Source organism: Nicotiana tomentosiformis, chromosome 1 (genome assembly GCF_000390325.3).
Source record: "Nicotiana tomentosiformis chromosome 1, ASM39032v3, whole genome shotgun sequence".
In the NCBI taxonomy this organism is placed as follows: Eukaryota; Viridiplantae; Streptophyta; class Magnoliopsida; order Solanales; family Solanaceae; genus Nicotiana; species Nicotiana tomentosiformis.
In genome coordinates this window covers 115,807,939-115,834,412 of record NC_090812.1, presented here as the reverse complement: position 1 = coordinate 115,834,412, position 26,474 = coordinate 115,807,939, and the positions used below count along the sequence as shown (strand labels likewise).

Genomic DNA, 26,474 nt, shown 5'->3' with positions numbered 1-26,474 from the left:
ACACACTGTCCTGTGCACTGACCGCGTACATCCAAATCCTGAAAAGTCTACTTTTTTGTGTAGGAGAAGGTGTATTTTATTGTGCCCGAAACTAATTGGTATATATACATAGAAAAACGGTATTTTGAGGACTTTTAACATAATTTAGACCTAAGGAAGCTAAGGAGAAGAGGGAGAAACAAGAGCACAAGGATTTCGCCATTCATCCTCACTCAAGACAAGGGTTTGGATGTTTTATGTTTTCCTTTGACTTAAACTTAATTGTGATGAATATTTCCATATCCATGGAGTAATTCTTCCTTAGGGATTGATGGATTTGGTGTTTTGAGAATTGTTTGTGAATATTAACTCTAGTTTTATGTATTAAATCATTTTGGGTGTTTTTATTATTGCATATATGATCTTCATTATCTTATTGGTTGAATTCATTGATTCTTGTTAGTAATCAAAAGAGGCTAGTTGAATTAATGTTTAGACCTAGTTAGGAGGATAATCGAAAGAGGTTCTCCTAAGGATCAATCCACTATGAATTCTTGCATATATTCACCAAGCTTAACTTAGTTCATATCGTAAGGTTGAGACTTAATCGAGAGAGGAGTTTCTACTGGATGTTTGAACATAATAGAGTGAATTCGAGAGACTCACTTGAACCATAGAAGTGAGTCGACTAGAGTTAATTCCCAAACAAGTATCTTGCACCTATCCAATCAACCCTATTTTCTCCCATTGATATCTTCTTTGCTTACTCTTGTTGCGATTATCATTAGCCAATAGTTTAGACTTTTAGTTAATTTTAGTTTTAATTCACACAAATCCAAATTGTTGATCATCTTGGATATCAATTAAAACTAGAAGCTACAAAAATACTGTTTAAATCCAATCCATGTGGATACGATATTTTTTATACTATATTCGACTAGCGAGCATATTTAAGTATGTCTTTTTTGAAATTTTGTCAAAATTTGACAAGCGTAAAACCGACGTATAAACTTAGGCTCGCTAATCGAATATAGTATAGAAAATATCGTATCCACATGGATTGGAGTTAAACAATATTTTCGTAGTTTACAACTTTATTGTTATTCAAGATGATCAACAATTTAGATTTGTGTGAATTAAAACTAATATTAACTAAAAGCGTAACTATTGGCTAATGACAATTGCAACAAGAGTAAGCAAGAAGATATCAAAGGGAGAAAATAGGGTTTGATGGGATAGGTGTAAGATACTTGTTTAGGAATTAACTCTAGTTACTTCACTTCTATGGTTCAAGTGAGTCTCTCGAATTCACTCTATTATGTTCAAACTTTCAGTAGAAACTCCTCTCTCAATTAAGTCTCAACCTTACGATATGAACTAAGTTAAGCTTGGTGAAGATATGCAAGAATTCGTAGTGGATTCTTACTTAGGAGAACCTCTTTCGATTATCCTCCTAACTATGTCTAAACATTAATTCAACTAGCCTCTTTCGATTACTAACAAGAATCAATGAATTCAACCAATAAGATAATGAAGAACATCACAAATTATGCCTCTTTCGATTACATAAACAAGTGAATATATATGCAACAATAAAAATACCCAAAATACTTCAATACATAAATCTAGAGTTAATATCCACAATCAATTCTCAAAACACCAAATCCATCAATCCCTAAGGAAGAATTACTCCATGGATATGGATAAATTCATCACAATTAAGTTTAAGTCAAAGGAAAACATAAAACATCCAAACCCTTGTCTTGAGTGAGGATGAATGGTGAAATCCTTGTGCTCTTGCTTCTGCCACTCATCCTTAGCAAGAATTGACTTTACTCATCGATGAATCTTGTTCTATCATGTAGATCATGGTGGAATCCAAACTCTTCCTCATATAACTTCCATTTGCCAAGCTTACTTCAGAAGTTAGCACTCAATCTTTAGATCAATGAAAGGTTCACTCTTCTCTCACAAAAGAATATCACAAGTACGACTTCAAGTACCATAGGCTTGCCCCTCATGTAGATCACCACTAATGTACGCTCACTTAGTTCAAAATCAAGTAGGACTTCTTTCGGGTTGTAATGAAGGCTTTTTTATTGGGGTAGGATATCATATGGGTAAGTGATTACACCTTTCCTTAAGCACTCTACATTTTCATTTCTTGGCTCACCTTTACCAATTCCTAGAGGCATTCTCTTTTTCTTGGGGGTTTGAGAGACTTTACATCACTCTTTCTTGTTTATTTCATTCTTTTTCTCCCTTGATGCTCATGTTATGGATAATTACCTCTTTTTGATTCGATCAACCTTCCTTTTATTCTCTTTCTTGCATTTTTTTTGTGTTCTTTCTCTTTTCTTGCCTTCTCTTTTCATAGAGAGCATTTCTTTTCTTTTTTTGATGCCTTGATACCTCTTTCAAATTCCTCAACTCCCCCCCCCCAAAACTTATGCCTTAAGCCACTTATTTCAAAAGAGTATTAAGAAAGGTGTGGGTGCCAAGAGAGGATCATGGCAAAACGAGTAAAGGCTTATATCATGGTTATCAAATGATAAAGGCTAGAGGCTCAAAGGGTGTTGACTAGGGATAAAAATATTGGTTGGCAATAGAAAGCTCAAACAGACCAAGGAAAGCCTACAATCATTTCCCAAACCAAGCAAATTTAGGATTTCGCCTTGAAGCACATTCGGGGCAAGTTCTAGACCATTCGCACGGATACTTGGACTAGAAACGAAAGATCACCTCACCCCTCACACAACTAGACCGTAAAAGAGGATATAGTCGAGAGACTATAAGAACCACAATCAAATTAAATATCAATATGGTCCAATAAACCACTCAATGATTACCAAAGTCAACTCAAGAGTCTCAAAGTCACTAACTAGAGCTATTTTCTTTTAAAAACCTTGTTTCAAACCATAAGCACGTAGTTAAGTGTGTTGGTACCAAATGAAGCATGAATTACTCTTTTTCAAGAATGACTTGATTAGGCCTTTTATTAATTACTATTACTATTATTATTACTAAACACAAAAAAATGGACTCATTTCCTTAAGAAGGTTATCATGCCATCCATCCTCTGGACGAGTCACCCGGTTCACACAAAACTACCTTTGAAAAGAACTGTGGAATTAAGAAAACCAAAGGCTTATTATCCATACTACTATGAAAAACATAAAAATAAGCTACTAACAAAATAAAAACTAAAGTGAAAAATTAAAGAAGCTAATGAACAATAACTACTAAATATAGATAAACTAAAAATAAGAAAAAAAAAACAAAATCATCCAATTATTACAGTCCGAATGTATCCAAAATGTGTCAATCAAATAAACTCCACTCCCTGAATAAAAGTAAGGATTGTCCCCAATGTTTAACAAAACAAGAGTGAAAAGAGAGAGGGTGAAGAAAACTACCTAAGCATCCTTGGACATATCAGTGTCCCCAGCAACATCGTCTCCCGTTGGGTCAGCCAACTATATCTCATCATCATCATCTCTGGGAGTGGCAGGAGTAGCAAACATTGCATGCACTGCCTCAGCAGTGTCGGCAGCAAGGCATGGCTCATCAGATTGGCCAGCTGGTGCAACCGGTGCAGATAGATCTGGGGCGGACTGGTCTAGGTCAAGTAACATGTAAAATGGCAAATCCCCTGTTGGCGCAAGTTGAGTCACCTCCTTCCTAAGCTTATCAACTGAACTCTTACTTGCCCGGGACTTTCTCATCTTCTTTACTTCCTCGGTCAACTACTCAATAACTGACTCGTGATGTACTAGAGTGTCCATGATCATCTTCTGGTTGTCCAGAATCTTGCACAGCTTCTCATCAAGATCCATGGAGAAATGTGGTGCATGTGTAGATGATTACACTGCAACAGTACTAGATATCTCAGACAGCTTTGAAGTAGTTGTCTGCATCTAGTTGTTGAGACTCACCAATGTCTGGGAGACTTGCAGAGCAGATAATGGAGTTGTAGGCATGGGCACCGACTTCGGAGTTGTATCAGGGGCTGCCTCGGGGACTATGGTAGGACCTGAAGATGGTCGCAGAGGCATAGCAGCAAGACTATAAGAGGGCTCGGCAGAGGTAGATGGAATGTCATCTATCTCAGAGACTACCACTACCGGCTCCTCAGACTGGCCTGTGGTGGTAGAAGGTTGAGCTCTCTTCTTTGGGTTGGTTGCATCCATTAACGAGTACCAGTCAAATGGCTTCTTCGGCTTCACCTTCATATCAGATGCTCTTGGCTCTACCTTTGAATAAGGTATTCTGTGATAGTGTTGGGATAATGGTAAGCCGTGTTGGTCTGCTATGCTACCAGTGTAATATTGGCAGACATCACGATACCCACATTAATTGGGTAGCCGACAATGATATAAGCCACTAAAACAACACATGGAAGAGGCAATGAGTCTCATTCTGGCATGGATCAAGTGTGCTACACACAAAAGTCTGCCAACCCTTTGCTTAAAAACTCAATATGTTCCACTGAATGAGAACCCCAGTAGTGAACCATGGTGGCGGTGCCCCCGGTGGTGCTAATATCTCATCTATCCATGTTCGGAATTCTTCTTTCATAGCACACTTCTCTAGGTACTCTTTTAGCTCAAAGTCATCAAACCCTAAGTACGCATTTAGTGTGTGCTGATCAAACCTCACCTTGAGGTTGCGTACTTTGCTCACCTTTGTCCCCTTTCAGATGTGAGAAATGTTAGCGTAGAACTCACAGACAAGGTGCTCCTTGGCATCTTCAACTTTCTCAGTGAACCACATCCAACCCTTTATTGCTCTGAACTGTCTCAACAATGCAGGGGTGTATCTATCCAAATCCATCAATAGAAAATGACGCTCAAGTGCCAATGATCTTGTCAGCAATCACAGTCGGAAGGCAGTGAAGGCGGCCAAACTAACAAATCTATCCTCCAATATATCATTCTTCTTTGATCTCTATACACCAGTAGATGTACCCTCTCCCCCTCTACCATCATCAGGGATATCCTTTATAGTCTGCGCATCCGTGTCTGGCGCTGGACCACATAATTGCAAGTTCGGCCTAGCTTCTGACAAGTAAATTTCAGAGGCTCAGAAGCCTCTTCTCTAAAGACAATGCACATGCCATTTTGCGGCAGCAGAATACATCTGCGTTCCGCACATTTATCAATCTGTTACGATCATATGGGTCTCAAGAGGTAGATCTCTGATATTCTTAAGTGCGACCTCTCTCAGATTTCTGTGGTCCGCACAATTAAAGTGCGATCGCAGAAGCACTTGCCTTCACCAGGTTGCCCAAAACACAAAACTGTGGACCGCACAAATTCAAGTGCGGCCGCAGATTTCAAAATTAACGAACAGGAAGTCATTTTGTACTTAGATTTTGCAATTACTTGTATAAATTGGTATGGAAACATGGTATAAACATTAAATCTCACTAACCCAACCCTTTAGATCATGTATTATCAACTACCCAATACAGATCTACCCCACATGGACACATGGATGAACTCTAATAACATATGGCCTGAAAAGAAACTAAAATTTCAAAAATTAAACTAACACAGAAAAGTTAACATGAAACGAAGAATACCAGATAGAATGAGTACACTGTGTGTGTAAGAACATGTAGGTGTGTGTGGGGGACAGTGAAAATCTCTTAGGAAAACTTGCAGAGTAACAGTGATTGTGAGGAGAGTGAAACATGTAAAATGAACTCAAAAGTTCTATTTACACTAATAGTCATAAGAGGGAAAAGGGGTCGAGTTCGGCCACACAATTCCATGTGTGGTCTGCACTCTTTCACCTCGGCCGCCTTCTCTGAGCCTTATGTGCGATCTGCACATTTTTGAGTGCGGACGCACAAATCGTATTGCGGTCGCAGATTTGCCCAGCACTGACAGACTCAAAACTTTAGAGAGTTTACATTTTCACACTTTGGCAAACTTCCAATTTTGCGGTCCGCATATGAAATGTGTGGCCGCACATGTACTTCTGTTGTGGGACATAAAATTGTGCGGTCAGCACAAATAAAGTGTGGTTTGCAGTTCCTTTAACACTTGGCCATTTTTTTTGTCCACCCTTCTTGCAAGTCACACTCAACCCTGTAGCACACTTCAAATCAAGTTAGAACACAAATAACATCAAACTACAAAAGAAAAAGGAAAAGAACATGGGTTACCTCCCAAGAAACGCCTGATTTAACGTCGCGGCATGACGCAATGTCAAAGCACCCACAAGTGAAGTAAATAATAGCCACCACTTGGCTATCTCCAACCTTTCCCAAGTAGTGCTTCACCCGGAAACCATTAACTCGGAATACTTCATTGTTTTTGTTCTTCAAGTCTAATGCACCGAACAGTGTCACACCAACAATTTCAAATGGACCACTCCACTTGGATTTTAGCTTCCCGGGAAACATTCTCAACCTTGAGTTAAACAACAATACAAGATTGCCCACCTTGAACTCTTTATTCCAAATGTATTTGTCATGAAGATATTTCATCTTTTCTTTATACAAGGACGAACTCGCATATGCATGGTACTGGAACTCATCCAATTCATTCAAATGTGTAACCCGCACGTTAGCGGCTATATACCAATCAAGATTCAATTTCTTTAGAACCCACATTTCCTTGTGCTTTAGTTCCACCGAAAGATGACAAGCTTTCCCGAACACCGACAGGTATGGAGACATTCCGATAGGTGTTTTGCAAGTCGTCCGATAAGACCATAACACATCATCAAGCTTCTTGGGCCAATCCGTCCGATTATCATTCACCTTTTTAGACAAGATACTCTTTATCTCCCAGTTGGAGACTTCCACTTGACCATTAGCTTGTGGGTGATAGGGAGTCATAACTTTGTGAGTAACACCATACTTGCTAAATAAAGTGTCAAAAGCTTTGTTGCAAAAGTGTGACCCTCCCATCACTTATTATTACACGTGGAGTACCAAATCTTGCAAAAATATTCTTCTTCAAGAAAGCCACTACATTTATCGCCTCATTGTTGGGTAAAGAGATGGCCTCAACCTATCTGGACACATAATCCACCGCGACCAAGATGTAGGTATTTCCACAAGAGCTCACAAAAGGGACCATTAAGTCAATGCCCCAAACATCGAAAATATCAATCTCCAAGATGGTTGTGAGAGTCATTTCATTTTTCTTTGAGATTCCACCGGCCCGTTGACATTCATCACATCATTTCACCAAATTACTAGCATCCTTGTAAAGAGTTGGCCAATAGAAACCACAACTAAGAACTTTGGCCACCGTTATTGCCCCACTATGATGACCACGATATGGTGAAGAATGACAAGCCTCAAGAATATCACCTTGCTCTTCTTCCGGTACACACCTCCTAATCACCCATCCATACAAATCTATAAAAGGTATGGTTAATCTCAATAATAATCTTGACAATCTATTTTGATCTTCTTCCTTTGCTTTGAAAAGAACTCATTCGGAATGATTCCACTTATAAGAAAATCTGCCAAGTCCGCAAACCATGGTACCTCTTACATTGAAATGGCCAAAAGGTTTTCATTGGGAAATGAGTCATTGATTTCAAGGTCATCATGCGACCTCCCCTCCTCCTCCGAACGAGACAAGTGGTCCACCACTTTGTTTTCACTACCTTTCTTATCTTGGATATAAATATCAAATTCTTGCAACAAGAGTACCCATCTCATCAACCGAGCTTTGGAATCTTTTTTTTCTCATAAGATAATGAAGTGCCGCATGGTCCGTGTGGACTATTTGGCACCCATCATGTATGGGCGAAACTTCTCAATCACAAACACAATAGCAATGAGCTCTTTCTCTATAACGGTATAATTGACTTGGGTACTATTCATGGTCTTACTAGCATAGTAGACCAGATGAAAAATCTTGTTGATACATTGCCCCAAATCAGCCCCAACCGCTACGTCACTTGCGTCACACGTGAGTTCAAAAGGCACACTCCAATTGGGCGCGCTAATGATAGGAGTAGTTTTCAACTTGAGCTTCAATAGTTAAAAACCTCTCATGAAATCATCATTGAAATTGAACTTGGCATCCTTCTCAAGGAGCTTGCACAATGGGTTCACCACCTTAGAGAAATCTTTGATAAAGTACAGGTAAAAACCCGCATGGCCTAGGAAACTCCGCACACCCTTCACCGATGTTGGGGGTGGAAGCTTAGAAATTACCTCAATCTTTGCCTTGTCAACTACAATTCCATTCCTTGAGCTTTTATGGCCAAGGACAATACCTTCCTCGACCATGAAATGACATTTCTCCCAATTTAGTACCAAGTTGGTTTCTTCACATCTAGTCAACACTTTGTCCAAATTTGCAAGACAATCATCAAAAGAATCCCCAACCACCGAGAAGTCATCCATGAAAACTTCAAGGTAGTCCTCCACCATGTCCGTAACAATAGCCATCATACACCGTTGAAAAGTCACCGGTGCATTGCACAAACCAAATGGCATCGTTTGAAAGCAAAAGTACCATAGGGACATATAAAGGTTATTTTCTCTTGATCTTTCGGAGCAATGAGAATTTAGTTGTAACCCGAGTACCCATAAAGAAAGCAATAGAAAGCACAGCCGGCCAATCTATCGAGCATTTAATCTATTAAAGGAAGTGGAAAGTGATCCTTCCTTGTTACTTTATTGAGCTTGCGATAATCCACACAAACCCTCCAACTAGTCACTGTTCTTGTAGGAATCAATTCATTCTTATCATTGGTAACCACCATCATGCCCCCCTTTTTTGGGATACATTGAACCGGAGAGGTCCATGAACTATCGAAGATGGGGTAGATAACCCCGGCATCCAACCACTTGATAATCTCCTTCTTGACAACTTCTTGCATAGCCTTATTAAGTCTTCTTTGATGTTTAATAGATGGTTTAGAATTATCCTCCAACTTGATCTTATGCTTGCAAAAGGTGGGGCTTATAACCTGAATATCCGCCAAGGTCCACCCAATAGCCTTCTTCCTCTTTTGTAACACAGCCAATGTGGAATCAACTAGCACGTTAGTCATCCAAGAGGAAAGAATAATCGGTAAAGCAGATCAAGAGCCAAGAAATTCATACCGAAGGTGTGGAGGCAATGAATTTAACTCCACAGTAGGTGTCTCTTCAATAAAAGGCTTTGTAGGAGGAGTCTTCCTATTTTCAAGATCCAAAGATAATTTCCGGGGTGCATAGTTGTACTACCCCATTCCTTGCAAAGAGTTCACGCATTCCATGAAACCATCCATCTCGTCATCATCAAAATTGAGCAAAATAACCTCCAACATATCACCAACATTGATAGTAGCACTTATATCATCAACAATAACATTAGTCACCAAGTCAACAAAAGAACACACTGCATTGCTATTTGGTTTCCGCATAGACTTACACACATGGAATACCACTTTTTCATCACCAACCTGGACAGTGAGTTCTCCGACTTCTACATCACAAAGAGCATTACCCGTAGCAAGTAAAGGTCTTCCTAGAATGAGTGGCACTTCATAATCAACTTCACAATCTAGAATGACAAAGTCCGCTGGAAGAATGAATTTATCAACCCGGACCAAAACATCTTCAATCACACCTAACGGCCTCTTCATGGTACGATCGGTCATTTGCAATATTATAAAAGTGGGTATTGGTTTCCCAATCCCCAAAGTCTTGAAAACCAAATAGGGCATCAAATTTATACTTGCCTCAAGATCACAAAGAGTTTTTTCAAACTCGACACTTCATAAAAGCACTGGGATCCTCCAACTTAGGAGCCATTGAATGAACAATTGCAGTTACTTGATGAGTGACTATAGTCTCAAAATTCATTGACTGCTTCTTGTCACAAGATCTTTCATAAACTTTGCATAATCGGACATTTGTTCCAAAGCTTCTACCAAATGGCACTTTGATTGAAAGACTCTTCATCATTTGAATGAAATTCTTGAATTGATTCTCACCATTTTTCTTGTCAAGTCTTTGAGGGTATGGAGGTGGAGGCTTAGGCAATGATGCCTTTGCCTTTTGTATTACCGGTTCCAGTATGTCAATGATGTGTTCCCTATACGGGTTCACCTCCTCTTGAGTCTCTTCCACAATATCATCAATATCAATTCGAACTTCCTCATTTGCTTGAACAACATTGTTTGGGATCTTTGCTTCTTGCATCACTTGGTCATCATCGACAAGTCGCCTTTCACTTGAGATGGGTGAATTCCTGCCTCTTCCACTTCTTGTGATAACCTCCATAGCATGTCCCATATTGTTACCACCCTTTGGGTTCACCACCGTGCCACTTGGTAGTGCACCCTTAGGACGAGAATTTAGAGCTTGAGCGATTTGTCCCATTTGAACTTCTTGATTTCGGATGGATGTCTTATGTGAGACAAGTTGGGCATCCGAATCGGCGATCTTTTCCATCATCTGCTTGAACATATTCTCAATACGTCCCATCTCATTGTTTGAAGAACTTGAACCATGCGAAGTATAAGGAGGTGGGTTGCTCGGTTGTTGATACATTGGGGGCCTTTGAAAACCCGACCCCCGATTGACTTGATTGTTACCCCAACCACCTTGGTTATTGATTCCTCAATTTCCTTGGTTTTTTCCACTTTAGTTTCCTTGATTTTTATTGTGATGCCAATTCCCTTGATTATTAGAACTCCAATTGCCACGACTGTATTTTGGTCGCTATTATTGTTGGTTTGGTCCTTGGAAGTTATTTCTTTGCATTTGAACATTGTTCACATATTGCACTTCTTCCTCTTGATCATTATAAGAGTCATCTTGATCAAAACCACCATCATCTTCACATAGTTCTCCACTCGGGTTTGTATTTGTGGACCCGTGGTCCTCTTCTTGTTCACCAAAACATTAACTCCCTCCATAACATGAACTTTCTTGGGGGCTTGCACTTGATTGAGATGGCCCTTTGCTAGTTGAGTCATGGTATTGGTCAATTCAACAATGGCTTGCCCATGGTCTTGCAACTCTTTGTGGAGGTGGATCATATTCGGATCACCTTTTGGGACATTCGCCCGGTATTTCCAAGCCGATGACATCGCCGCCATCTTATCTAGGATGTCACATGCCTCCGCATAAGGCATGGTCATAAAGTTTCCACCGGGTAGTTGATTCACTGGACATTGGTTTGTTGTGTTAATCCCACGATAAAAGGTTTGTTGCAACATGTTTTCCGTCATATCATTGTTGGGACATTCCTTAACCATTGTTCTATAGCGCTCTCAAATTTCGTGTAGTGGCTCATTCGGCTCTTGTTTGAATGCCAAGATCTCATCTCAAAGTATATCCATGTGCCCGGGAGAGAAAAACTTAGCAATGAACTTGGCCGCCAACTCATCCCAAGTGTGAATTGAATGGTTCGGAAAATGTTCCAACAAATCTAAAGTTTTCCCTTGTAGAGAGAAAGGAAAAAGCCTTAGCCTCAATCCATCCTCGAAAACATTAGTTTGCTAGCTCCCCTAACATATATCCACAAAGCCCTTCAAATGTTTGTAAGCATTTTGGGTTGGTACACCGGTGAAGAAGCCCCGTTGCTCAAGTAAAGTGAGCATCACGTTGGTGATTTGAAAGTTGCCTGCCCTAATACAGGAAGGGACTATTGCGCTAGCATAACCTTCGTTGGACAATATCCGGTGTTGAGCCGCTTGTGGTGGATGTGGTGGAGGTGGGGGTGGAACGGGTACGTTGTCTTGTGGTACCCGACCTCTCCGATTAGCTTGTGGCACTTGAGGTACCTAATTGAGTTGTTACTCCTTGCCATCCAAGTTCCCCAAAGGCATATTTCCGAGCTCATTATTTTCCATGATTGTACCTAAGATTTCTTAAACAAGTTAGTAACATGGAAGGGAAAGAAGATATTCCAAAAACACACTCAAATATATAGCTAACACAGTTATAACTACCTGGCAATGCTGCTAAAATTTGATTCACTCCCAACCACACTCAACAATTAGTGGAAGAGGTCGTTGGAAGAATAGTACCCAACTACGAGTCGAGGTCGATTTCATCAGGGATCTAAGTATGGGTGTTAGAGTGTACACTCGATGTGTGTAGAAGAAATAGCTTAAATACTCTTCCAAACGAGTTGGTTTTGAAAATTACTTCTATAAACTATACTATAAAAGATTAACTAGAGAAATGAAACTAGAAATTGATTAATTATTTTTGGTTGTTTTCAAATAGGTAAAAGGCCTAGGGATGTAACCTTTGCCTAGGTGCTATCCTAATGGGTTAATAACGTTAACACTTGTTTTAGTGATTGTGGTGTATTATAGCTCTCAACTCTAAGTTACCCACTCGATACCTCTCGGTCATAGAGTGATTTTGCCCAATTTTCTTTCTCAAGCCCAAATGGGTATCAAGCCAAATGGTTGATATAAGCTCAAGTCGGGTTTTCCATATCTCTAGTTCAAACCCTTTAATTAGGCTAGTCAAATCCTTAACTAGCCCAATTTCTTGTTAGGCAAGTTTTTCTAGACTAGGTCCCTCTTTCTCAAGTAAATACCAAGTCAAAAAGGCATCAATTCTAAAATTAAAGCATGAACAAGGCTAAATAAAAAATACCCAATCATAAACAAGTATTAGATTAATTACCCATAAGGTTTACACACTAGGGTTGGGTCACAACCCTAGTAAATATCTAGCTACTCATAGTAGAAATGAAAGAAAATAAAGAAGAAACATTTATTAAAGCCATACTATAAAATTAAAATGATAAAATATTGTGTTTGTAACCCAAATTGATCAAATATTATCAAAAGTGGTAAACTACAACGGCTACAGCTCAAAAAACTACCAAACTTGACCTAAAAAATTGATTCCCGTCTATATATATTGGCCCAAGATTTGCTGACAAAAATGCCCTTTGGGAGGTTTTGCGGCCGCACAATTCCATGTGTGGTCCGCACTTTGCTTGATTCTGCAGGTTGAGGGATTCTGCAGCCGCACAATTTGATCTGCATCTGCACTTCATCTTCTACGACCGCACAATTTTGTGTGCGGTCCGCACTTCTGGCAAGGCTTCCATCTTGACGTTTTGCACACTCTTTGAACCTGTTGAATTCTTGTCACTACGACCATGTTTTGCGGCCGCACAAGTTGTGTGTAATACGCACTTCTCTTCAATCAACTTCTGAGCTTTAACACCAGATATGCGGCCGTAGAGAGAATTCTGCGGCATGTGCTTTCTTTTGCGGACCGCACTTTTGTTCTACTGCGCCCCTTCTTGCCTTATGAGCCGGAAACACTATTTTTTAGTTGGATTTCTTCATTACAGTCCAAATTTCCAATATTCCTGCAATTTGCACACTTTTATTAGTTTTGGAAACATAAATCAACACTTTCGGACTAAAACTAAAGCAAGAAGGTACTAATAAGTGGTCAAAATTTACACTTATCAACGATCCCGAAGGCAAAACCAAAACTGGAGTTGTAGTCAAGGCAGTCTTGAACTTCTGAAAGTTCTCCTCACACGTCCAACCACCTCAATGGAGCACCTTTCTGAGTCCACTTAGTCAATGGGGTTGCAAAGGATGAAAACCTATAGCAGTAGAAGGTCTAGGGCAACTATGAGCTGCTCAATCTTCTTTAGATCCAAGAATACCACCGAATCCAACCACATACTTAGAGAACTTGACATATAACTTCAATTCCCTCAACACCCGTAGCGCTATCCTCAAATGCTGCTCGTGCTCCTCCCTACTACAGGAATACACCAGGATATCATCAATGAACAAAATGACAAAAAAGTCCATATAAGTTTAGAACACACTGTTAATTAAATGCATGAATGTTGCTGGGGAATTAGTCAAGCTAAATGACATCACCAAAAACTCATAATGCCCATATTGAGTCCTCAAAGGTGTCTCAGGAATGTCTGAAACCCCGATCTGTAACTGATAGTACCCTAATCTCAAGTCGATCTTGGAAAACACCCTAGCACCCTGAAGCTGATCAAATAAATCATCAATGGATGACAATGGATACTTATTCTTGATGGTAACCTTGTTCAATTGGCTGTAGTCAATGCATATCCTCATGAAACCATATTTCTTCTTCACACACATTATTGATGTGCCCCAAGGTGATACACTCGGCCTGATAGAACCTTTATCTAGAAATTCCTTCACCTATTCCTTCAATTCCTTCAAATCTGTTGGAGCCATGCGATATGGTGGAATAGATAATGGTTAGATATCTGATGCCAAATCGATGCCAAAATCAATATCCCTATCGGGTGGCATGTCGGGTAGGTATGCACGAAACACATTTGGAAACTATATCACTACGTGGACTGAATCAACCATAGGAGTATCAACACTGACATATCTAACAAAGTCTAAGTACGGCAAGCATCCCTTCTCAACCATCCGTTGAGCCTTCAGAAAAGAAACTACCTTACTAGGAATATGCCCCAAAGAACCTCTCCATTCCAACCTTGGTACCCCTGCATAGGCAATGTCACGGTCTTCGCGTGGCAATCAAGAATATCATAGTACGGAGACAGCCAATCTATACCCAAGATCACATCAAAGTCCACCATATTAAGAAATAGAATATCAACCCTAGTCTCGTAGCCCCCATTAGAAATCATACAAGAACGATGGACACGATCCACCATAATAGAATCCCCAATGGGAGTGGACACAGAAACAAGAGCATCCAGAGAATCACGAGACATATCCAAGAAGCAAATTAAGATGACACATACGAATAAGTAGAACCTGAATCAAGTAAAATTAAAGAATCTCTATGACAGAGCGGAACAATACATGTAATGACTGCATTTGATGCAACTTCTTTAGTCCTACCAGAGAAATCATAACAATGGGCCTGGCCTCCCCTATACGACAACCTCTACCTGTCTATCCCCCACCTCTAGCTAGCTGTACAAGTGGTGCGACATTTGGAGCAGGAATCATAGCCTGAGCACCCTGCTGAGGTACACTCATCCGAAGTTTGGGAAAATCTCTCACAATATGACTAGTATCACCACACTCAAAACAAACCTTGTGCTAGAGTGGCTGCTGGAACTAGATCTGCCCTGGACAACTGGAATAACCACTGTAGGAACCCCGTACAAGAGGTACATTGAAGGATGACTGCCCAGTATGAGTACTCTGAAATACATGGCTAGTTGGAGCACTACGTGAAACCTGGAGTGTGGACTAAATTTGTCGACTGAAATGAACTATACCATGCCGAGACTTGGCCCCAGAATAGGAAACACTAAATTCTCTAAAACCACAAGGCTTCTTAGCCTCCGTATCCTCCCTCTCCTTCCCGCGGATACGCTCTAACCTCCTAGCAATCTCTATAACACGATGGAGTGTAGTCTCAATCTCCATCTCCCGTGTCATCCTAGATTTAAGGTTGTAGGTGAGTCCCTCAACAAATCTACGGACTCTCTCCCTCTCAGAAGAAACCGATGGAGCTTCATGGCGGGATAACTCTATAAACCTCATAGCATACTAACTCACAGTCATACCCTCATAGAGAAAATTCTCAAACTCGTTGCACAACTTGTCCTTGAGGGTCTGTAGGATAAAGTCCCCAAAGAAAATATTCGAGAATTGGGACCATGTAAGTGGTGCTGCACCAGTTGGCCTGTTCATCTCATAAGTATGCCACGATCTATATGCCGGCCCCATCAACTAAAAATTAGTAAATTTAACTCTGCTCGACTCCACCAAACCCAGAATACATAGAATACATTTACACTGATCTAAGAAACCATGTACATCCTTAGAAGCCCCTCCACTGAACTAGGCAGGACGAAGCCTCTAAAACCTCTCCAAGATCTTTTGCATGACTGGCCCTACCCGGGATAGACTGCAACTAATGTCTGATCCGGCCTAAATCCCGGTGTTTTATAAGCATGAGACAACTGCTCAGGTGTACGTGCGGTGGGAGCCTAGGCTCCTTGCCCATCCTATGAAGTAGCTGGTACAACCAAAATCAACCATGCTTGGGCCAAACTCCCAAACATATACTTATGAAGTAAGCTAGAGTCTCCTGAGGACCTGGTGTAGCAATAGGCCCCTCAGGCTCCCGAGTGAGTCCTACTTGCTCAACATCATCAGGCCTATGCTTCTCAACTACAACTACTGGTGGCTCCACAATTGATGCTCTAGATGTAATGCGTGCCCCCACCTCAGCCTCTACCTTGGCCTCGACCTCTTGTAACTCTAACAGGGGGCGCGGGTGCCTGCTCAATTGATCCTACAGAATGTGTCCTCACCATCTATGAGAGAATAGAAGAGTAAAGGTTCAAACTTGGGAATAAACAAATCGCATGATAAATAATGAAAGAAAGTGAAGTTTCCTTACAACTTGGTAGCCGAAGATAAGTACAAACGTCTTTACCGATCCACAAGACTACTAAACTTGCTCATGACCCATAGAAACTAACCTAGAGCTCTGATACCAACTTATCATGACCCAAATCCTACCAAAGGGGTCGTGATGGCACCTAACCTCTGAGACTAGTTAAGCCAAATACATTAATAACATTAAATCATCAAAATATGTTATAACAAGATTATATTTAATATAACAAGCAAAAATAGTGTTAATATAAGCCAAAAAATGGAAATATACAATACAACTCCCATAAACTAGGTAGTACAGAGTCATGAGCTCTAAACTGAATACATAAAGGACTTTCTAGTACAATACTGTTTGAATGTGAAATTAACACTATAAATATAAGGGATAGGACTCCAAGGGACTGTGACGGTCATGCAACACTATCTTGAATCCTCGTAATCAGTGTATGTACTCACTCCCTAGGTTCGTTGCCTCCAACACTCGTCTGCAAAAAAAATTGCAAAGCGTAATATGAGTATGCCATAATTGGTACCCAGTAAGTATCAAGACTAACCTCGGTGAAGTAGTGATAGGTTCAAGTCATGTGATATGCACTAGTAAAAGAACCTGTGCAATATATCAATAACTAGAAGCAAGAATATATAATAGAATACAACACCACAATCTCGTAAAAACATGTGATAAAAACTCAACGTAGGAAAATTGATTGTTGACAATAAATCATCTAATAGAAACAGAGGCATATAATAGCATGTCAAATACAACTTGCAACTTGTTGAAATATATGATGAATTTTAAAGAAAACATGTACATGATCAGAAATATCACCCTCGTTTCGTCACATGAATATCATTAAGAAAATCACCCTCAAACCATCACAAAAACATCATCAAGAATGCCACCTTATTCGCCGTTTGTGCAATAATCAAGAAATATTATCCTTATTCCACCACATGCGCATAATCAAGATCACCACCCTTATTTTACCACATGTGCAAACCCGAGAACGCCACCCTTGATTCGCCACATATGCATAATAATAATCACAATTGCATGACAAAGATCTCGTGTCAACACCCAATCAATCCGCCCAAAATATTCGTATGTTCCAAAATCAACACAAAGCAATATGCCAAATTTCCATCAAAGATATGAGCCCATAATTTATCAATAAGGTGTACAAGGACATGACAATAATAAAAAAATATGGATGGATGTTCAACATATTAAGCGTGACTAGGGCTAAATCAATTGTAGCAATCAAGTTAATGTAGTCACAAAGTGATTAAGCATGATTTATATAAAGAATATCATCAAATTAAGGCATATTAATAGTCTAAGGTCTAATCTGGTCATAAACCACACATAGTACCTGTGTACATGCTCGTCACCTCGCGTACACGTCACTTTTCACATAACACAAATAGGCAAATAAGGCCAAATCCTAAGGGGGTTTTCCTCACACAAGGTTAGTCAAGATACTTACCTCAATAAGCACAAATCAATCCTCTAATATAGCCTTTCCTCTAAATTTTACCTACGTCTAGCTCAAATTTAGCGAAAAATAACTTAATAACATCAAACAATGCTATAGGAATCAATTCCAAACAATAAAGTCCAATTCATTGCCGAATTCCCAAAACTCAACAAAAAGTGAACTCTGACCGTAGAGTCAAAATCCGAGTCAAGGGGTAGATCCCGACTACCCATAATCCCATGATTTCATATATATGATTCCTAAATCGACTCTCAAATTTCCAATTTTTGTTTTTTCAATATATAATCAATACCCCCCCCCCCCAATTCCTTTCCAAATTCAATGATTTAGGTGTAAAACTCCATGGCAAATCAAGATATAATATCAAAATAAAGTAAAAATCATTTGCCCAATTGCCTTGCATGAAAATCCTCTTCAAAAGTCGCCCATCTCCAAGTCTAGGGCTCAAAATATAAGAAAATGGGTTTAAGTCCCGAAATCCCTTCTAAATGTTAAGTTGTGGAAGTCGCAAGTGCGATCAGGGGCTCACAATTGCGAGAAATTGCTCGCAAAAGCGTACTGAAACCCTCCGCCTCTGATATCGCAATTGCGACCAGGAAGATCACAAATGCGACCAAGTATCACAAATGCGGACCCCTCCTTTGCAATTGCGGATGTCACATTTAGGACACCAGCTTCACAAATGTGAAGTTGTCCTTCACAAATGCGAAGCTGGCCTTCACGGCCCCAGCATCGTAAATGTGATCCCCACTTCGCAAATGTGAAGGCATAATAAATCCAAGCAGGCCCTCGCAAATGCAAGGTCTGCAGCGCAAGCAAAATTGAAGCTTCACCAAACCAGTCTGAAATTAATCTGAAACTCACCCGAGTCCCTCGGGCCCCCACACCAAACATCCACACAAGTATATAAACCTCATATGAACTTGCTCCCAAGCTCAAAATATCAAAATAACACGTAATAAGATGAACCGAGCACCAAAACACATCATGCAAGATTTGAAACTCAAGAACTTCAATATTCACAATCAATCGTTTGATTCCTAGCAAACCAACTCAGAATAAAACAAAATTTGCACACAAGTTTCAAATGAAAAACGGGACCTATTACAAGTCCCGAAATAACAATCTAAACCCGATAGTCGTAAAGTCAACCCATGGTAACACTTATGAAATTTCTAAACCTTCAAATTGTCAACTTTCCGCAAAACGAGCCAAATCATCTTAGGAACCTACTAATCCAAATTCGGACATATGCTAAGTCCAAAATTACCATACAAACCTATTGGAACCATCAAAACATGTATCTGAGATTGTTAACACAAAAGTCAAATCTTGGTCAACTACCATAACTTAAGCTTCCAACAATGGAACTAAGTGTTCCAATTCATTCCAAAGCCTTCCCGAAACCAAACCAACCATCCCCGCAAGTTAAAAAAAATAAGTAAGCACACAGTAAGCATCAAAGGGGCTCAAATAAACAAAACGACTGGCCGAATTGTTACAACCTTGCCAAAGTCTATATGGATTTTGTAATCCCAAGTGACAACTTTCATACTTTATGTGCATTATTTAGAGAAAAAAGTCCCAATATACAGACTATTGTCCTAAAATAATAAAATTTAGGAGGGGTAAGTCTAACTCTATTGTGATACAGGTACAAGTGAAGCACAATATTTTCAGATTTGTTATGGTTCAAGTTGTCCCCTCCATATTATTCGATTGGTGGAATGATCTTCCAGAATGTGACTAGAATAATGTTAGGCATGTATTAGGTAACTTTCCATCCTTAGTGGGGTTCAAGCCATGTGAGGAACTGAATTAATCTGCAATTATCTTTTGGGATGAGAAATGGGATGTCTTCCGATTTGGGAACCTGAAAATATCATGAGCAACATTTGAGGATCGTGCTCCAGACCTTGAGAGATAAGAAGTTATACGCTCCAAGTGTGAGTTTTGGCTTGATTCGGTGGCGTTTTTGGGTCATGTGGTATCTATTGAGGGGATTATGGTAGATCCGAAGAAGATTGAGGCTGTTTAGAGTTGGCCTAGATTGTCTTCAGATACTGAGATCTAGTCCTTGGTTTGGTAAGATATTATTGCCGTTTTATGGAGAGTTTCTCGTCCATTGCTGCACCTTTGACCAGATTGACTAAGGAGGGTATTCCATTCAAGTGGTCCGACGAGTGTGAGGAGATATTTCAGAAGCTCAAGACTACTTTGACCACAACTCCAGTTCTAGTTTTGCCTTCAACATCGGGTTCATATATGGTTTGTTGTGATACTTTGCGGATTGGTATTCGGTGTGTCTTATTGAAGAAGAGTAGGGTGATTTCTTATGCCTCGCACCAACTAAAGCCCCATGAGAAGAACTACCATATTAACGATTTAGAGTTGGCAGCCATTGTTCACGCATTGAAGATTTGGAGGCACTATCTCTACGGTGTGTCTTTTGAGGTATTCACAGATCATCGGAGTCTACAACAGTTGTTTAAGCAAAATGATCTAAACTTGAGGCAACAGAGGTGGTTAGAGTTGTTAAAAGACTATGATATCACCATTTTATACCATCCCGGGAAAGCCAATGTGGTAATCGATGCCTTGAGTAGAAAGGTTGAGAGTATGGGTAGCCTTGCATATATTCCTATTTGTGATAGACCACTAGCATTGTATGTTCATACTTTGTCCAATTATTTCGTGAGATTAGATGTTTCAGAGCCTAGTTAGGTTCGTGCTTGCGTGGTTTCTCGGTCTTATTTGTATGAGATCATCAGAGCGCTTCAGTATGATGACCCCCATCTACTCGTCCTTAAGGACACAATGCAGTATGGTGATGCCAAAGATGTTTCTATTAGAGATGATGGGGTGTTGCGGATGTAGGGCTGGATCTGTGTGCCAAATGTGGATGGGTCGCGTGAGTTGATTCTTGAGGAGGCCTACAGTTTCACGGTATTCCATTCATCCGGGTGTCGCCAAGATGTATTAGGATTTGTGATAACACTATTGGTGGAGGATAATGAAGAAAAATATAGTGGAGTGTATGGCTTGGTGCTTGAACTGTTAGCAGGTAAAGTACGAGCATCAGAGGTTGGGTGGTTTGCTTCAGAGACTTGAGATTTCTGATTGGAAGTGGGAGCATATGACCATGGACTTTGTTGTTGGGCTCCCACAGACCTTGAAGAAATTTGACGCAGTGTTGGTTATTGTGGACCGGTTGACCAAGTCTTCTCACTTCATTTTGGTTGTGATAATCTATTCTTCATCGTAGCTGGCTCAAATCTATTCTCGTGAGATAATTCGTCTCCACATTGTGCTAGTGTCTATTATCTCCGATCGCAACACATAGTTTACATTGCATTTCTAGAGAGCCGTGTAGCATGAGTTAGGCACACATATTGAGTTAAGTACATCATTTCACCCCTAGATGGACGGGCAGTCTGAGCACACCATTCAGATCATGAAGGATATGCTACATGCATATGGCTCCTTATGAGGCCTTATATGGGAGACAGTGTCATTCTCCAGTTGGTTGGTTTGAGACGGGAGAGACTAGGTTGTTGGGTACTGACTTGGTTTGTGATGCCTTGGATAAAGTCAATTTGATTTAGGATAGGTTGCGTACAACGCAGTCTAGGAAGAAGAGTTACGCTGATCGGAAGGTTCGTGATATAGAATTTATGGTGGAAGAGAAGGTTTTACTTCGGGTTTCACCCATGAAGGGTGTGATGAGGTTCGTAAAGAAGGGCAAGTTGAGCCCTAGGTATATTGGTCATTTTGAGGTCCTCAAGAGACTTGGTGAGGTGGCCTACAAACTTGTATTGCCACCCAGCCTATCGGTAATTCACCCGGTGTTCCATGTTTTCATGCTACAGAAGTATTATGGTGATCCGTCCCATGTATTATATTTCAGCTCAGCCCAATTGGACAAGGATTTGACTTTATGTTGAGGAGCCGGTGGCCATCTTAGATAGGCAGGTCCGAAAGTTGAGGTCAAAGAACATTTCTTCAGTAAAGGTTCAATTGAGGGGTCAACCAATCGAGAAGGCGACTTGGGAGACTGAGCATGATATGCATAGCTGTTATCCTCACATTTTCAGCACTTCAGGTATGTCTCTATACTCGTTCGAGGAAAAATATTTGTTTTAAAGGGGGAGAATGTAACGTCCCGGACGGCCATTTTGAGTATTTTAGCCTCATTCCCTTATTTATTACCTACTCTATGTTCAATTATGGTTATGTGACTTGAAAGGGTGGTTGATTTGGTTTCGGGTGAGTTTCAGAGTAAATTAGGACACTTAGTCCCAAGGTTATAAGCTTAAGTTGGAAGAGTTGATCGGAGTTTGACTTTTGTGTAGACAAATTCGGAGTGGAGTATTGATGGTTTCGATAGCTTTGTATGGTACGTTTTTGTACTTAGGCGTATCCCCGGATGTTGATTTGGAGGTATGTAGGTTGATTTGGTGCTTTTTGGCGAAAGTTGGAAAGTTGAAGATTTGGAAGGTTAATATGTTTGACTGGGGGTTGACTTTATTGATATCGAGCTCAAATTGTGATTCAAGGAGTTGGTATAGGTCTATTGTATCATTTGGAACTTACATGCAAAATTTGAGCTCATTCGAAGTAGGTTTGATATCATTCGGCATTAGTTTTGGAAGTTGAATTTTCATTAGCTTCATTAGGCTTGAATTGAGGTGCAATTCTTAGTCTTGATGTTGTTTGGTGTGATTTAAGATCTCGAGGAGGTTCGTATCGTATTTTGGGACTTGATGGTATGTTCAGACGGGGTCCCCGGGTATGTATTGGGTTGAGTTCAGACCTATGGGCACTTAGAAGGTATTGCTAGATTGCTGAAGTCTGGTGCTTTCGCACCTGCGCTACTTGGGCCATAGGTGCGGCGCCGCAGAAATGAGTTTGCGCTTGGGAAGCTGGAATAGTACGCAGGTGCACAACCGCAGAAACAAAATTTGGGTGAGCATTGGGGGAGCATAGAAGCGGAAGTTGCTGAGCCTTAGTGGAAGCTACATATGCGATGAATTGTCCGCAGATCCGACAGTGAGCCCACATATGTGAAATGCCTGGGCAGAAAAAGAGTTGGATCGAGGGTTTTATTTTATTTACCACTTTTTGAGTTAGAAAGCTCGGTTTTGGGTGATGTTTGAGGGGATTTTCAAGGTTTGGATCTGGGCAAGTGTTTTTGACTCGATTTTGTTCATTAATCATGATTCCATCATTGTTTTTAATCATTTAATTAATGATTTGAGTTGGAGAAATTGGGGTTTTTTTGTAAAAACTTTCCTAAACAATAAATTGAGGATTTGAAGGTTGATTTGAAGTCAGAATTGGATAATTTTTGTATGGTTGGACTCGTATCGGAATGGGAGTTCGAAATTTGTGAGTTTGGTTGGGTTCCAAGGTGCGAGCCCGGATTTGACGTTTTGAGTTTACTTTTAAATTTTTATTAAAGATTAAAACTTTATTATCCGAAATCGTTTCCTATGGCTTGTATTTATGTTATTATGTTATTTTGGCTAGATTCGAGCCGCCCGGAGTTGGATTTACGTGGAAAGGCTTATTAGGGCATTGATTTAGCTTGTTTGAGGTAAGTATCTTACCTAATTATGTGTGCGGAACTACCCCTTAGGACTTAGGTTGATTTGTGTTATTTGAATTATGTGAAAGATGTATACACGAGGTGACGAGTGCGTGAACGAGCTTATACGTGGTATTTTGACCGATTTAGACTCTTAGGCCTTTTTCATGCATTTAATTGGAAATTGACATATCATGTTATATCTTTCGTTGTTAAATTTCTCTTACATGTGATACTTGATGTTGTTATTACATGTTCTACCTTTATTGTCAAACATGCTCTTATACTCGTTAATTGCCATTATTATATCTCTTATTGTCATGCTACCTCTTTTATTGTCGAGTTATTTTTATTTGGAGTTGTTATTACATGATGTCTTTTCATGTTGAGTTATTCTCATGCATTTAGATGTAGATATTATTTCATACCATCTCTTTTATTGTTAAGCTTATATTACATTTAAATTGGAAATTGCCATTTCGTGTAAATACCATCATTTTGAGTTATCGAAGTTGAAGTCGTGAATGCTATTAAAACATTGAGGTTGAGTATGTTAGTTATTGAGATATCTTCCTTTGTTGAGTATTTCTCATTCATTTTGTTAATTTGAGATTCTTGGGCACCTTATGGTTGAGTCGTAGGCTATGTGTTGTGGTAACATTGGTATTGTGATTTTTGGCAAGTTGTGACATATGGACACGTGTGGTGCAAGATATTTTTGTGTTGTAATATTTATGTGCATGCGTAGGTATAAGGATAGAGGTTGATGTGCATGCGGCGACATAAGGTGGGACTTATGTGCGTGTTTCTAGTAAGAGAATTATTTTAAGCCACGTGGTGACATAAGGGGCTAAAGTGCGTGTAGCTACTTTGAAAACATGTTTTCAAAAATTTAAATGTAAGGCTCACGCGGCGATAGAAGGAGAGATTGTGATAGTGAATTGTGAAATGAGGTTATGAGGTGTGGTACCTCGGTTGTGATTATTCTTGTACATTCTATGTTTAAAAAGGCTTGATGGTTGAACAATTCTTGTTGTTTACTTCATTGTCTTACTTGTATTTGTCCGTATTTGATTACTTGTTGTTCTCGTCACGTGTTCACATCTTGTTTCTTTTACCACTTTAATTTCCGTTGTTAGCTTACATTATTGTACTACTTTAATGTTATTACTTCCTCGCTTCCCATTAGTAGACTATACTATGCTCTGTTCAGTTTTCTTATCCTAGTAGGTGTCTTGACCTGGCCTCGTCACCACTCTACCGAGGTTAGGATTGATACTTATTGGGTACAATTTTGGTGTACCCATGTTGCGCTTCTGCATATTTTTATATAGATCCAGGTACATCTGCTTGTGCCGGATGCCAGTGATCGTATAGTTATTTTCGAAGACTTCAGGGTATACTTGTTCGACACTCATAGGCCTTAGAGTCACATTTTGTTATTTCTTTTACTATTGATTATCGTATCATCAAACAATGTTGTATTAGAGAGTTAAGTACATTCTGTAGAACTTATGAATCAGTTCCACCAATTTTGGGGATTATGTTACCGGTGTTCCATTTGAGAGTTATTATGAGCTTTATCGATTTATTTTATTATCTTAGTTTGTTATTTCTATTAAGCTATCAATGAATGTTAGGCTTACCTAGTCTTAGTGACTAGGTTCCATCACGACATCCTAAGGTGGTAAATTGGGGTCGTGACACTGGCCTAACCTGCACTGGACTCAGCTCCTCACTCTCTCCTCCTTAGAGGGAATAAAATAGTAGTATAACAGGATAGCTCGGTAAACCTTGTCTCATACTTGGTAACTGATATTGGACCTTGCTGAAGGTACTCAAACTGCCTCCTCATCTGCTCTCTTTTGGTGCGGGGCACAAATTGCCCCAAAAATATATTAGAGAACCCAGACAAAGTAATAGGAGGTGATCCTACTGGTATGCTCAACTCATAAACCTGCCGCCACCTCTTGGCTGGACCTTGCATCTAGAAGGCGTTGAAGTCAACTCCATTGGACTAGACTAGTCCTAAATTGCACAGAATCTCATGAAAACAATCCAAAAACCCCTGGGCATCCTCTGAAAGTGTAGCACTGAAGTGAGGAGGATGCAACTTCGTGAACATATCCAGTATCTTCAGCTTATCGACTGACATCGTGGCCCTATCCTTGGGCTACGCAACAACAGTAGGCTAAACTCCCCCAACTAGTAACACTCTTGGGGTCTAATAACCATGGGCCACCTGGTCTAGGGTACGAGTAGCTGGAGTCTACGCTCCGTCCATTGCCTAGGAAGTAGCTTGTATAGTAGAAAATGCCCCAATCTGAGTCAAACTCTCAAACAAAACAACCATGCAGACCAAAAGATCTTGAACAACTGGTGAAACAAGTAAACCCCGGGGAACCTAAGCTAGTTCCATCGGCTCCACATACTCAGGAATCTGCTCCTCAATAGGAGCTACTGGTGGCTCCACAACAGTTGCTCGAGCAGGCCCCCTAGCTATGGCGCGTGCTCCACCCCTACCTCTGCCTCGACCCTGGCATTTCTCACGGCCTAGGCCTGGGGTACCGTGCCTGCTCAATTGCACCAGATGATCGTGTCCTCACTATCTGTGAGAGAATTGAAGAGCAAATATTCAGACTTAGGAATAAACATATGTGCACGACAGAGAAAGAAGGAAATAGAAGTTTTTCTAACAGCCCTATAGCCTCTCGAAGATAAGTACAAATGTCTATGTACTGATCCACAAGACTCTACTAGACTTGCTCATGACTCGCGAGACCTAAGCAGATACTAACTTGTCATGACTCACAATCCTATTAGAATTGTGATGGCAATTAACACCGCTTGCTAGTAAGTCAACAACCAATAAGCAGAAATAAATTTCAATAATAACATGTGATAGTCTCAACAGTGGAATAACATAAATAAATAAAGTCAAAATAGCGATACAACTAAAAAACCACCCCAAAATTGGGTGTCATCGAGTATATAAGCTCTACAGAATTTAAATACAGAGTCTGAACTAAAATGTAGTATTGTCTAAAAGATTAAACAGT

The 26,474-nt window shown here is 40.1% G+C and overlaps 2 protein-coding genes across 2 annotated transcripts; both read right to left on the bottom strand.

Moving 5' to 3' along the window:
* Positions 1 to 7,175: 7,175 nt before the first annotated feature.
* On the bottom strand, positions 7,176 to 9,588 carry LOC138908909 (uncharacterized). Its single transcript, XM_070199659.1, has 4 exons — positions 9,225 to 9,588; positions 8,662 to 8,996; positions 7,999 to 8,068; positions 7,176 to 7,357 (listed from the first exon to the last, which is right to left on the bottom strand). Exons 1-4 carry the CDS (start codon positions 9,586 to 9,588, stop codon positions 7,176 to 7,178), a joined length of 951 nt encoding a protein of 316 aa, XP_070055760.1.
* A 4,805-nt stretch (positions 9,589 to 14,393) lies between these two features.
* On the bottom strand, positions 14,394 to 15,348 carry LOC138908907 (uncharacterized). The gene is made up of 3 exons (XM_070199655.1): positions 15,198 to 15,348; positions 15,010 to 15,064; positions 14,394 to 14,724 (listed from the first exon to the last, which is right to left on the bottom strand). Exons 1-3 carry the CDS (start codon positions 15,346 to 15,348, stop codon positions 14,394 to 14,396), a joined length of 537 nt encoding a protein of 178 aa, XP_070055756.1.
* Positions 15,349 to 26,474: the final 11,126 nt, after the last annotated feature.

What these genes read in the sequence shown, in the direction of transcription:
- LOC138908909 (XM_070199659.1), bottom strand. Translation starts at nt 9,588, where the DNA reads ATGAAGAGGCCGTTAGGTGTGATTGAAGATGTTTTGGTCCGGGTTGAT. An exon ending in TGATGATGACGAGATGGATG is followed by an intron (nt 8,997 to 9,224) that starts GTTTCATGGAAT and finishes CTAACGTGCTAG; the next exon opens with TTGATTCCACATTGGCTGTG. An exon ending in GAACAGTGACTAGTTGGAGG is followed by an intron (nt 8,069 to 8,661) that starts GTTTGTGTGGAT and finishes GATTTCTCTAAG; the next exon opens with GTGGTGAACCCATTGTGCAA.
- LOC138908907 (XM_070199655.1), bottom strand. Translation starts at nt 15,348, where the DNA reads ATGGAGATTGAGACTACACTCCATCGTGTTATAGAGATTGCTAGGAGG. An exon ending in TGGGGCCAAGTCTCGGCATG is followed by an intron (nt 15,065 to 15,197) that starts GTATAGTTCATT and finishes GGGTTCCTACAG; the next exon opens with TGGTTATTCCAGTTGTCCAG. An exon ending in AGCAGCCACTCTAGCACAAG is followed by an intron (nt 14,725 to 15,009) that starts GTTTGTTTTGAG and finishes TACTTGATTCAG; the next exon opens with GTTCTACTTATTCGTATGTG.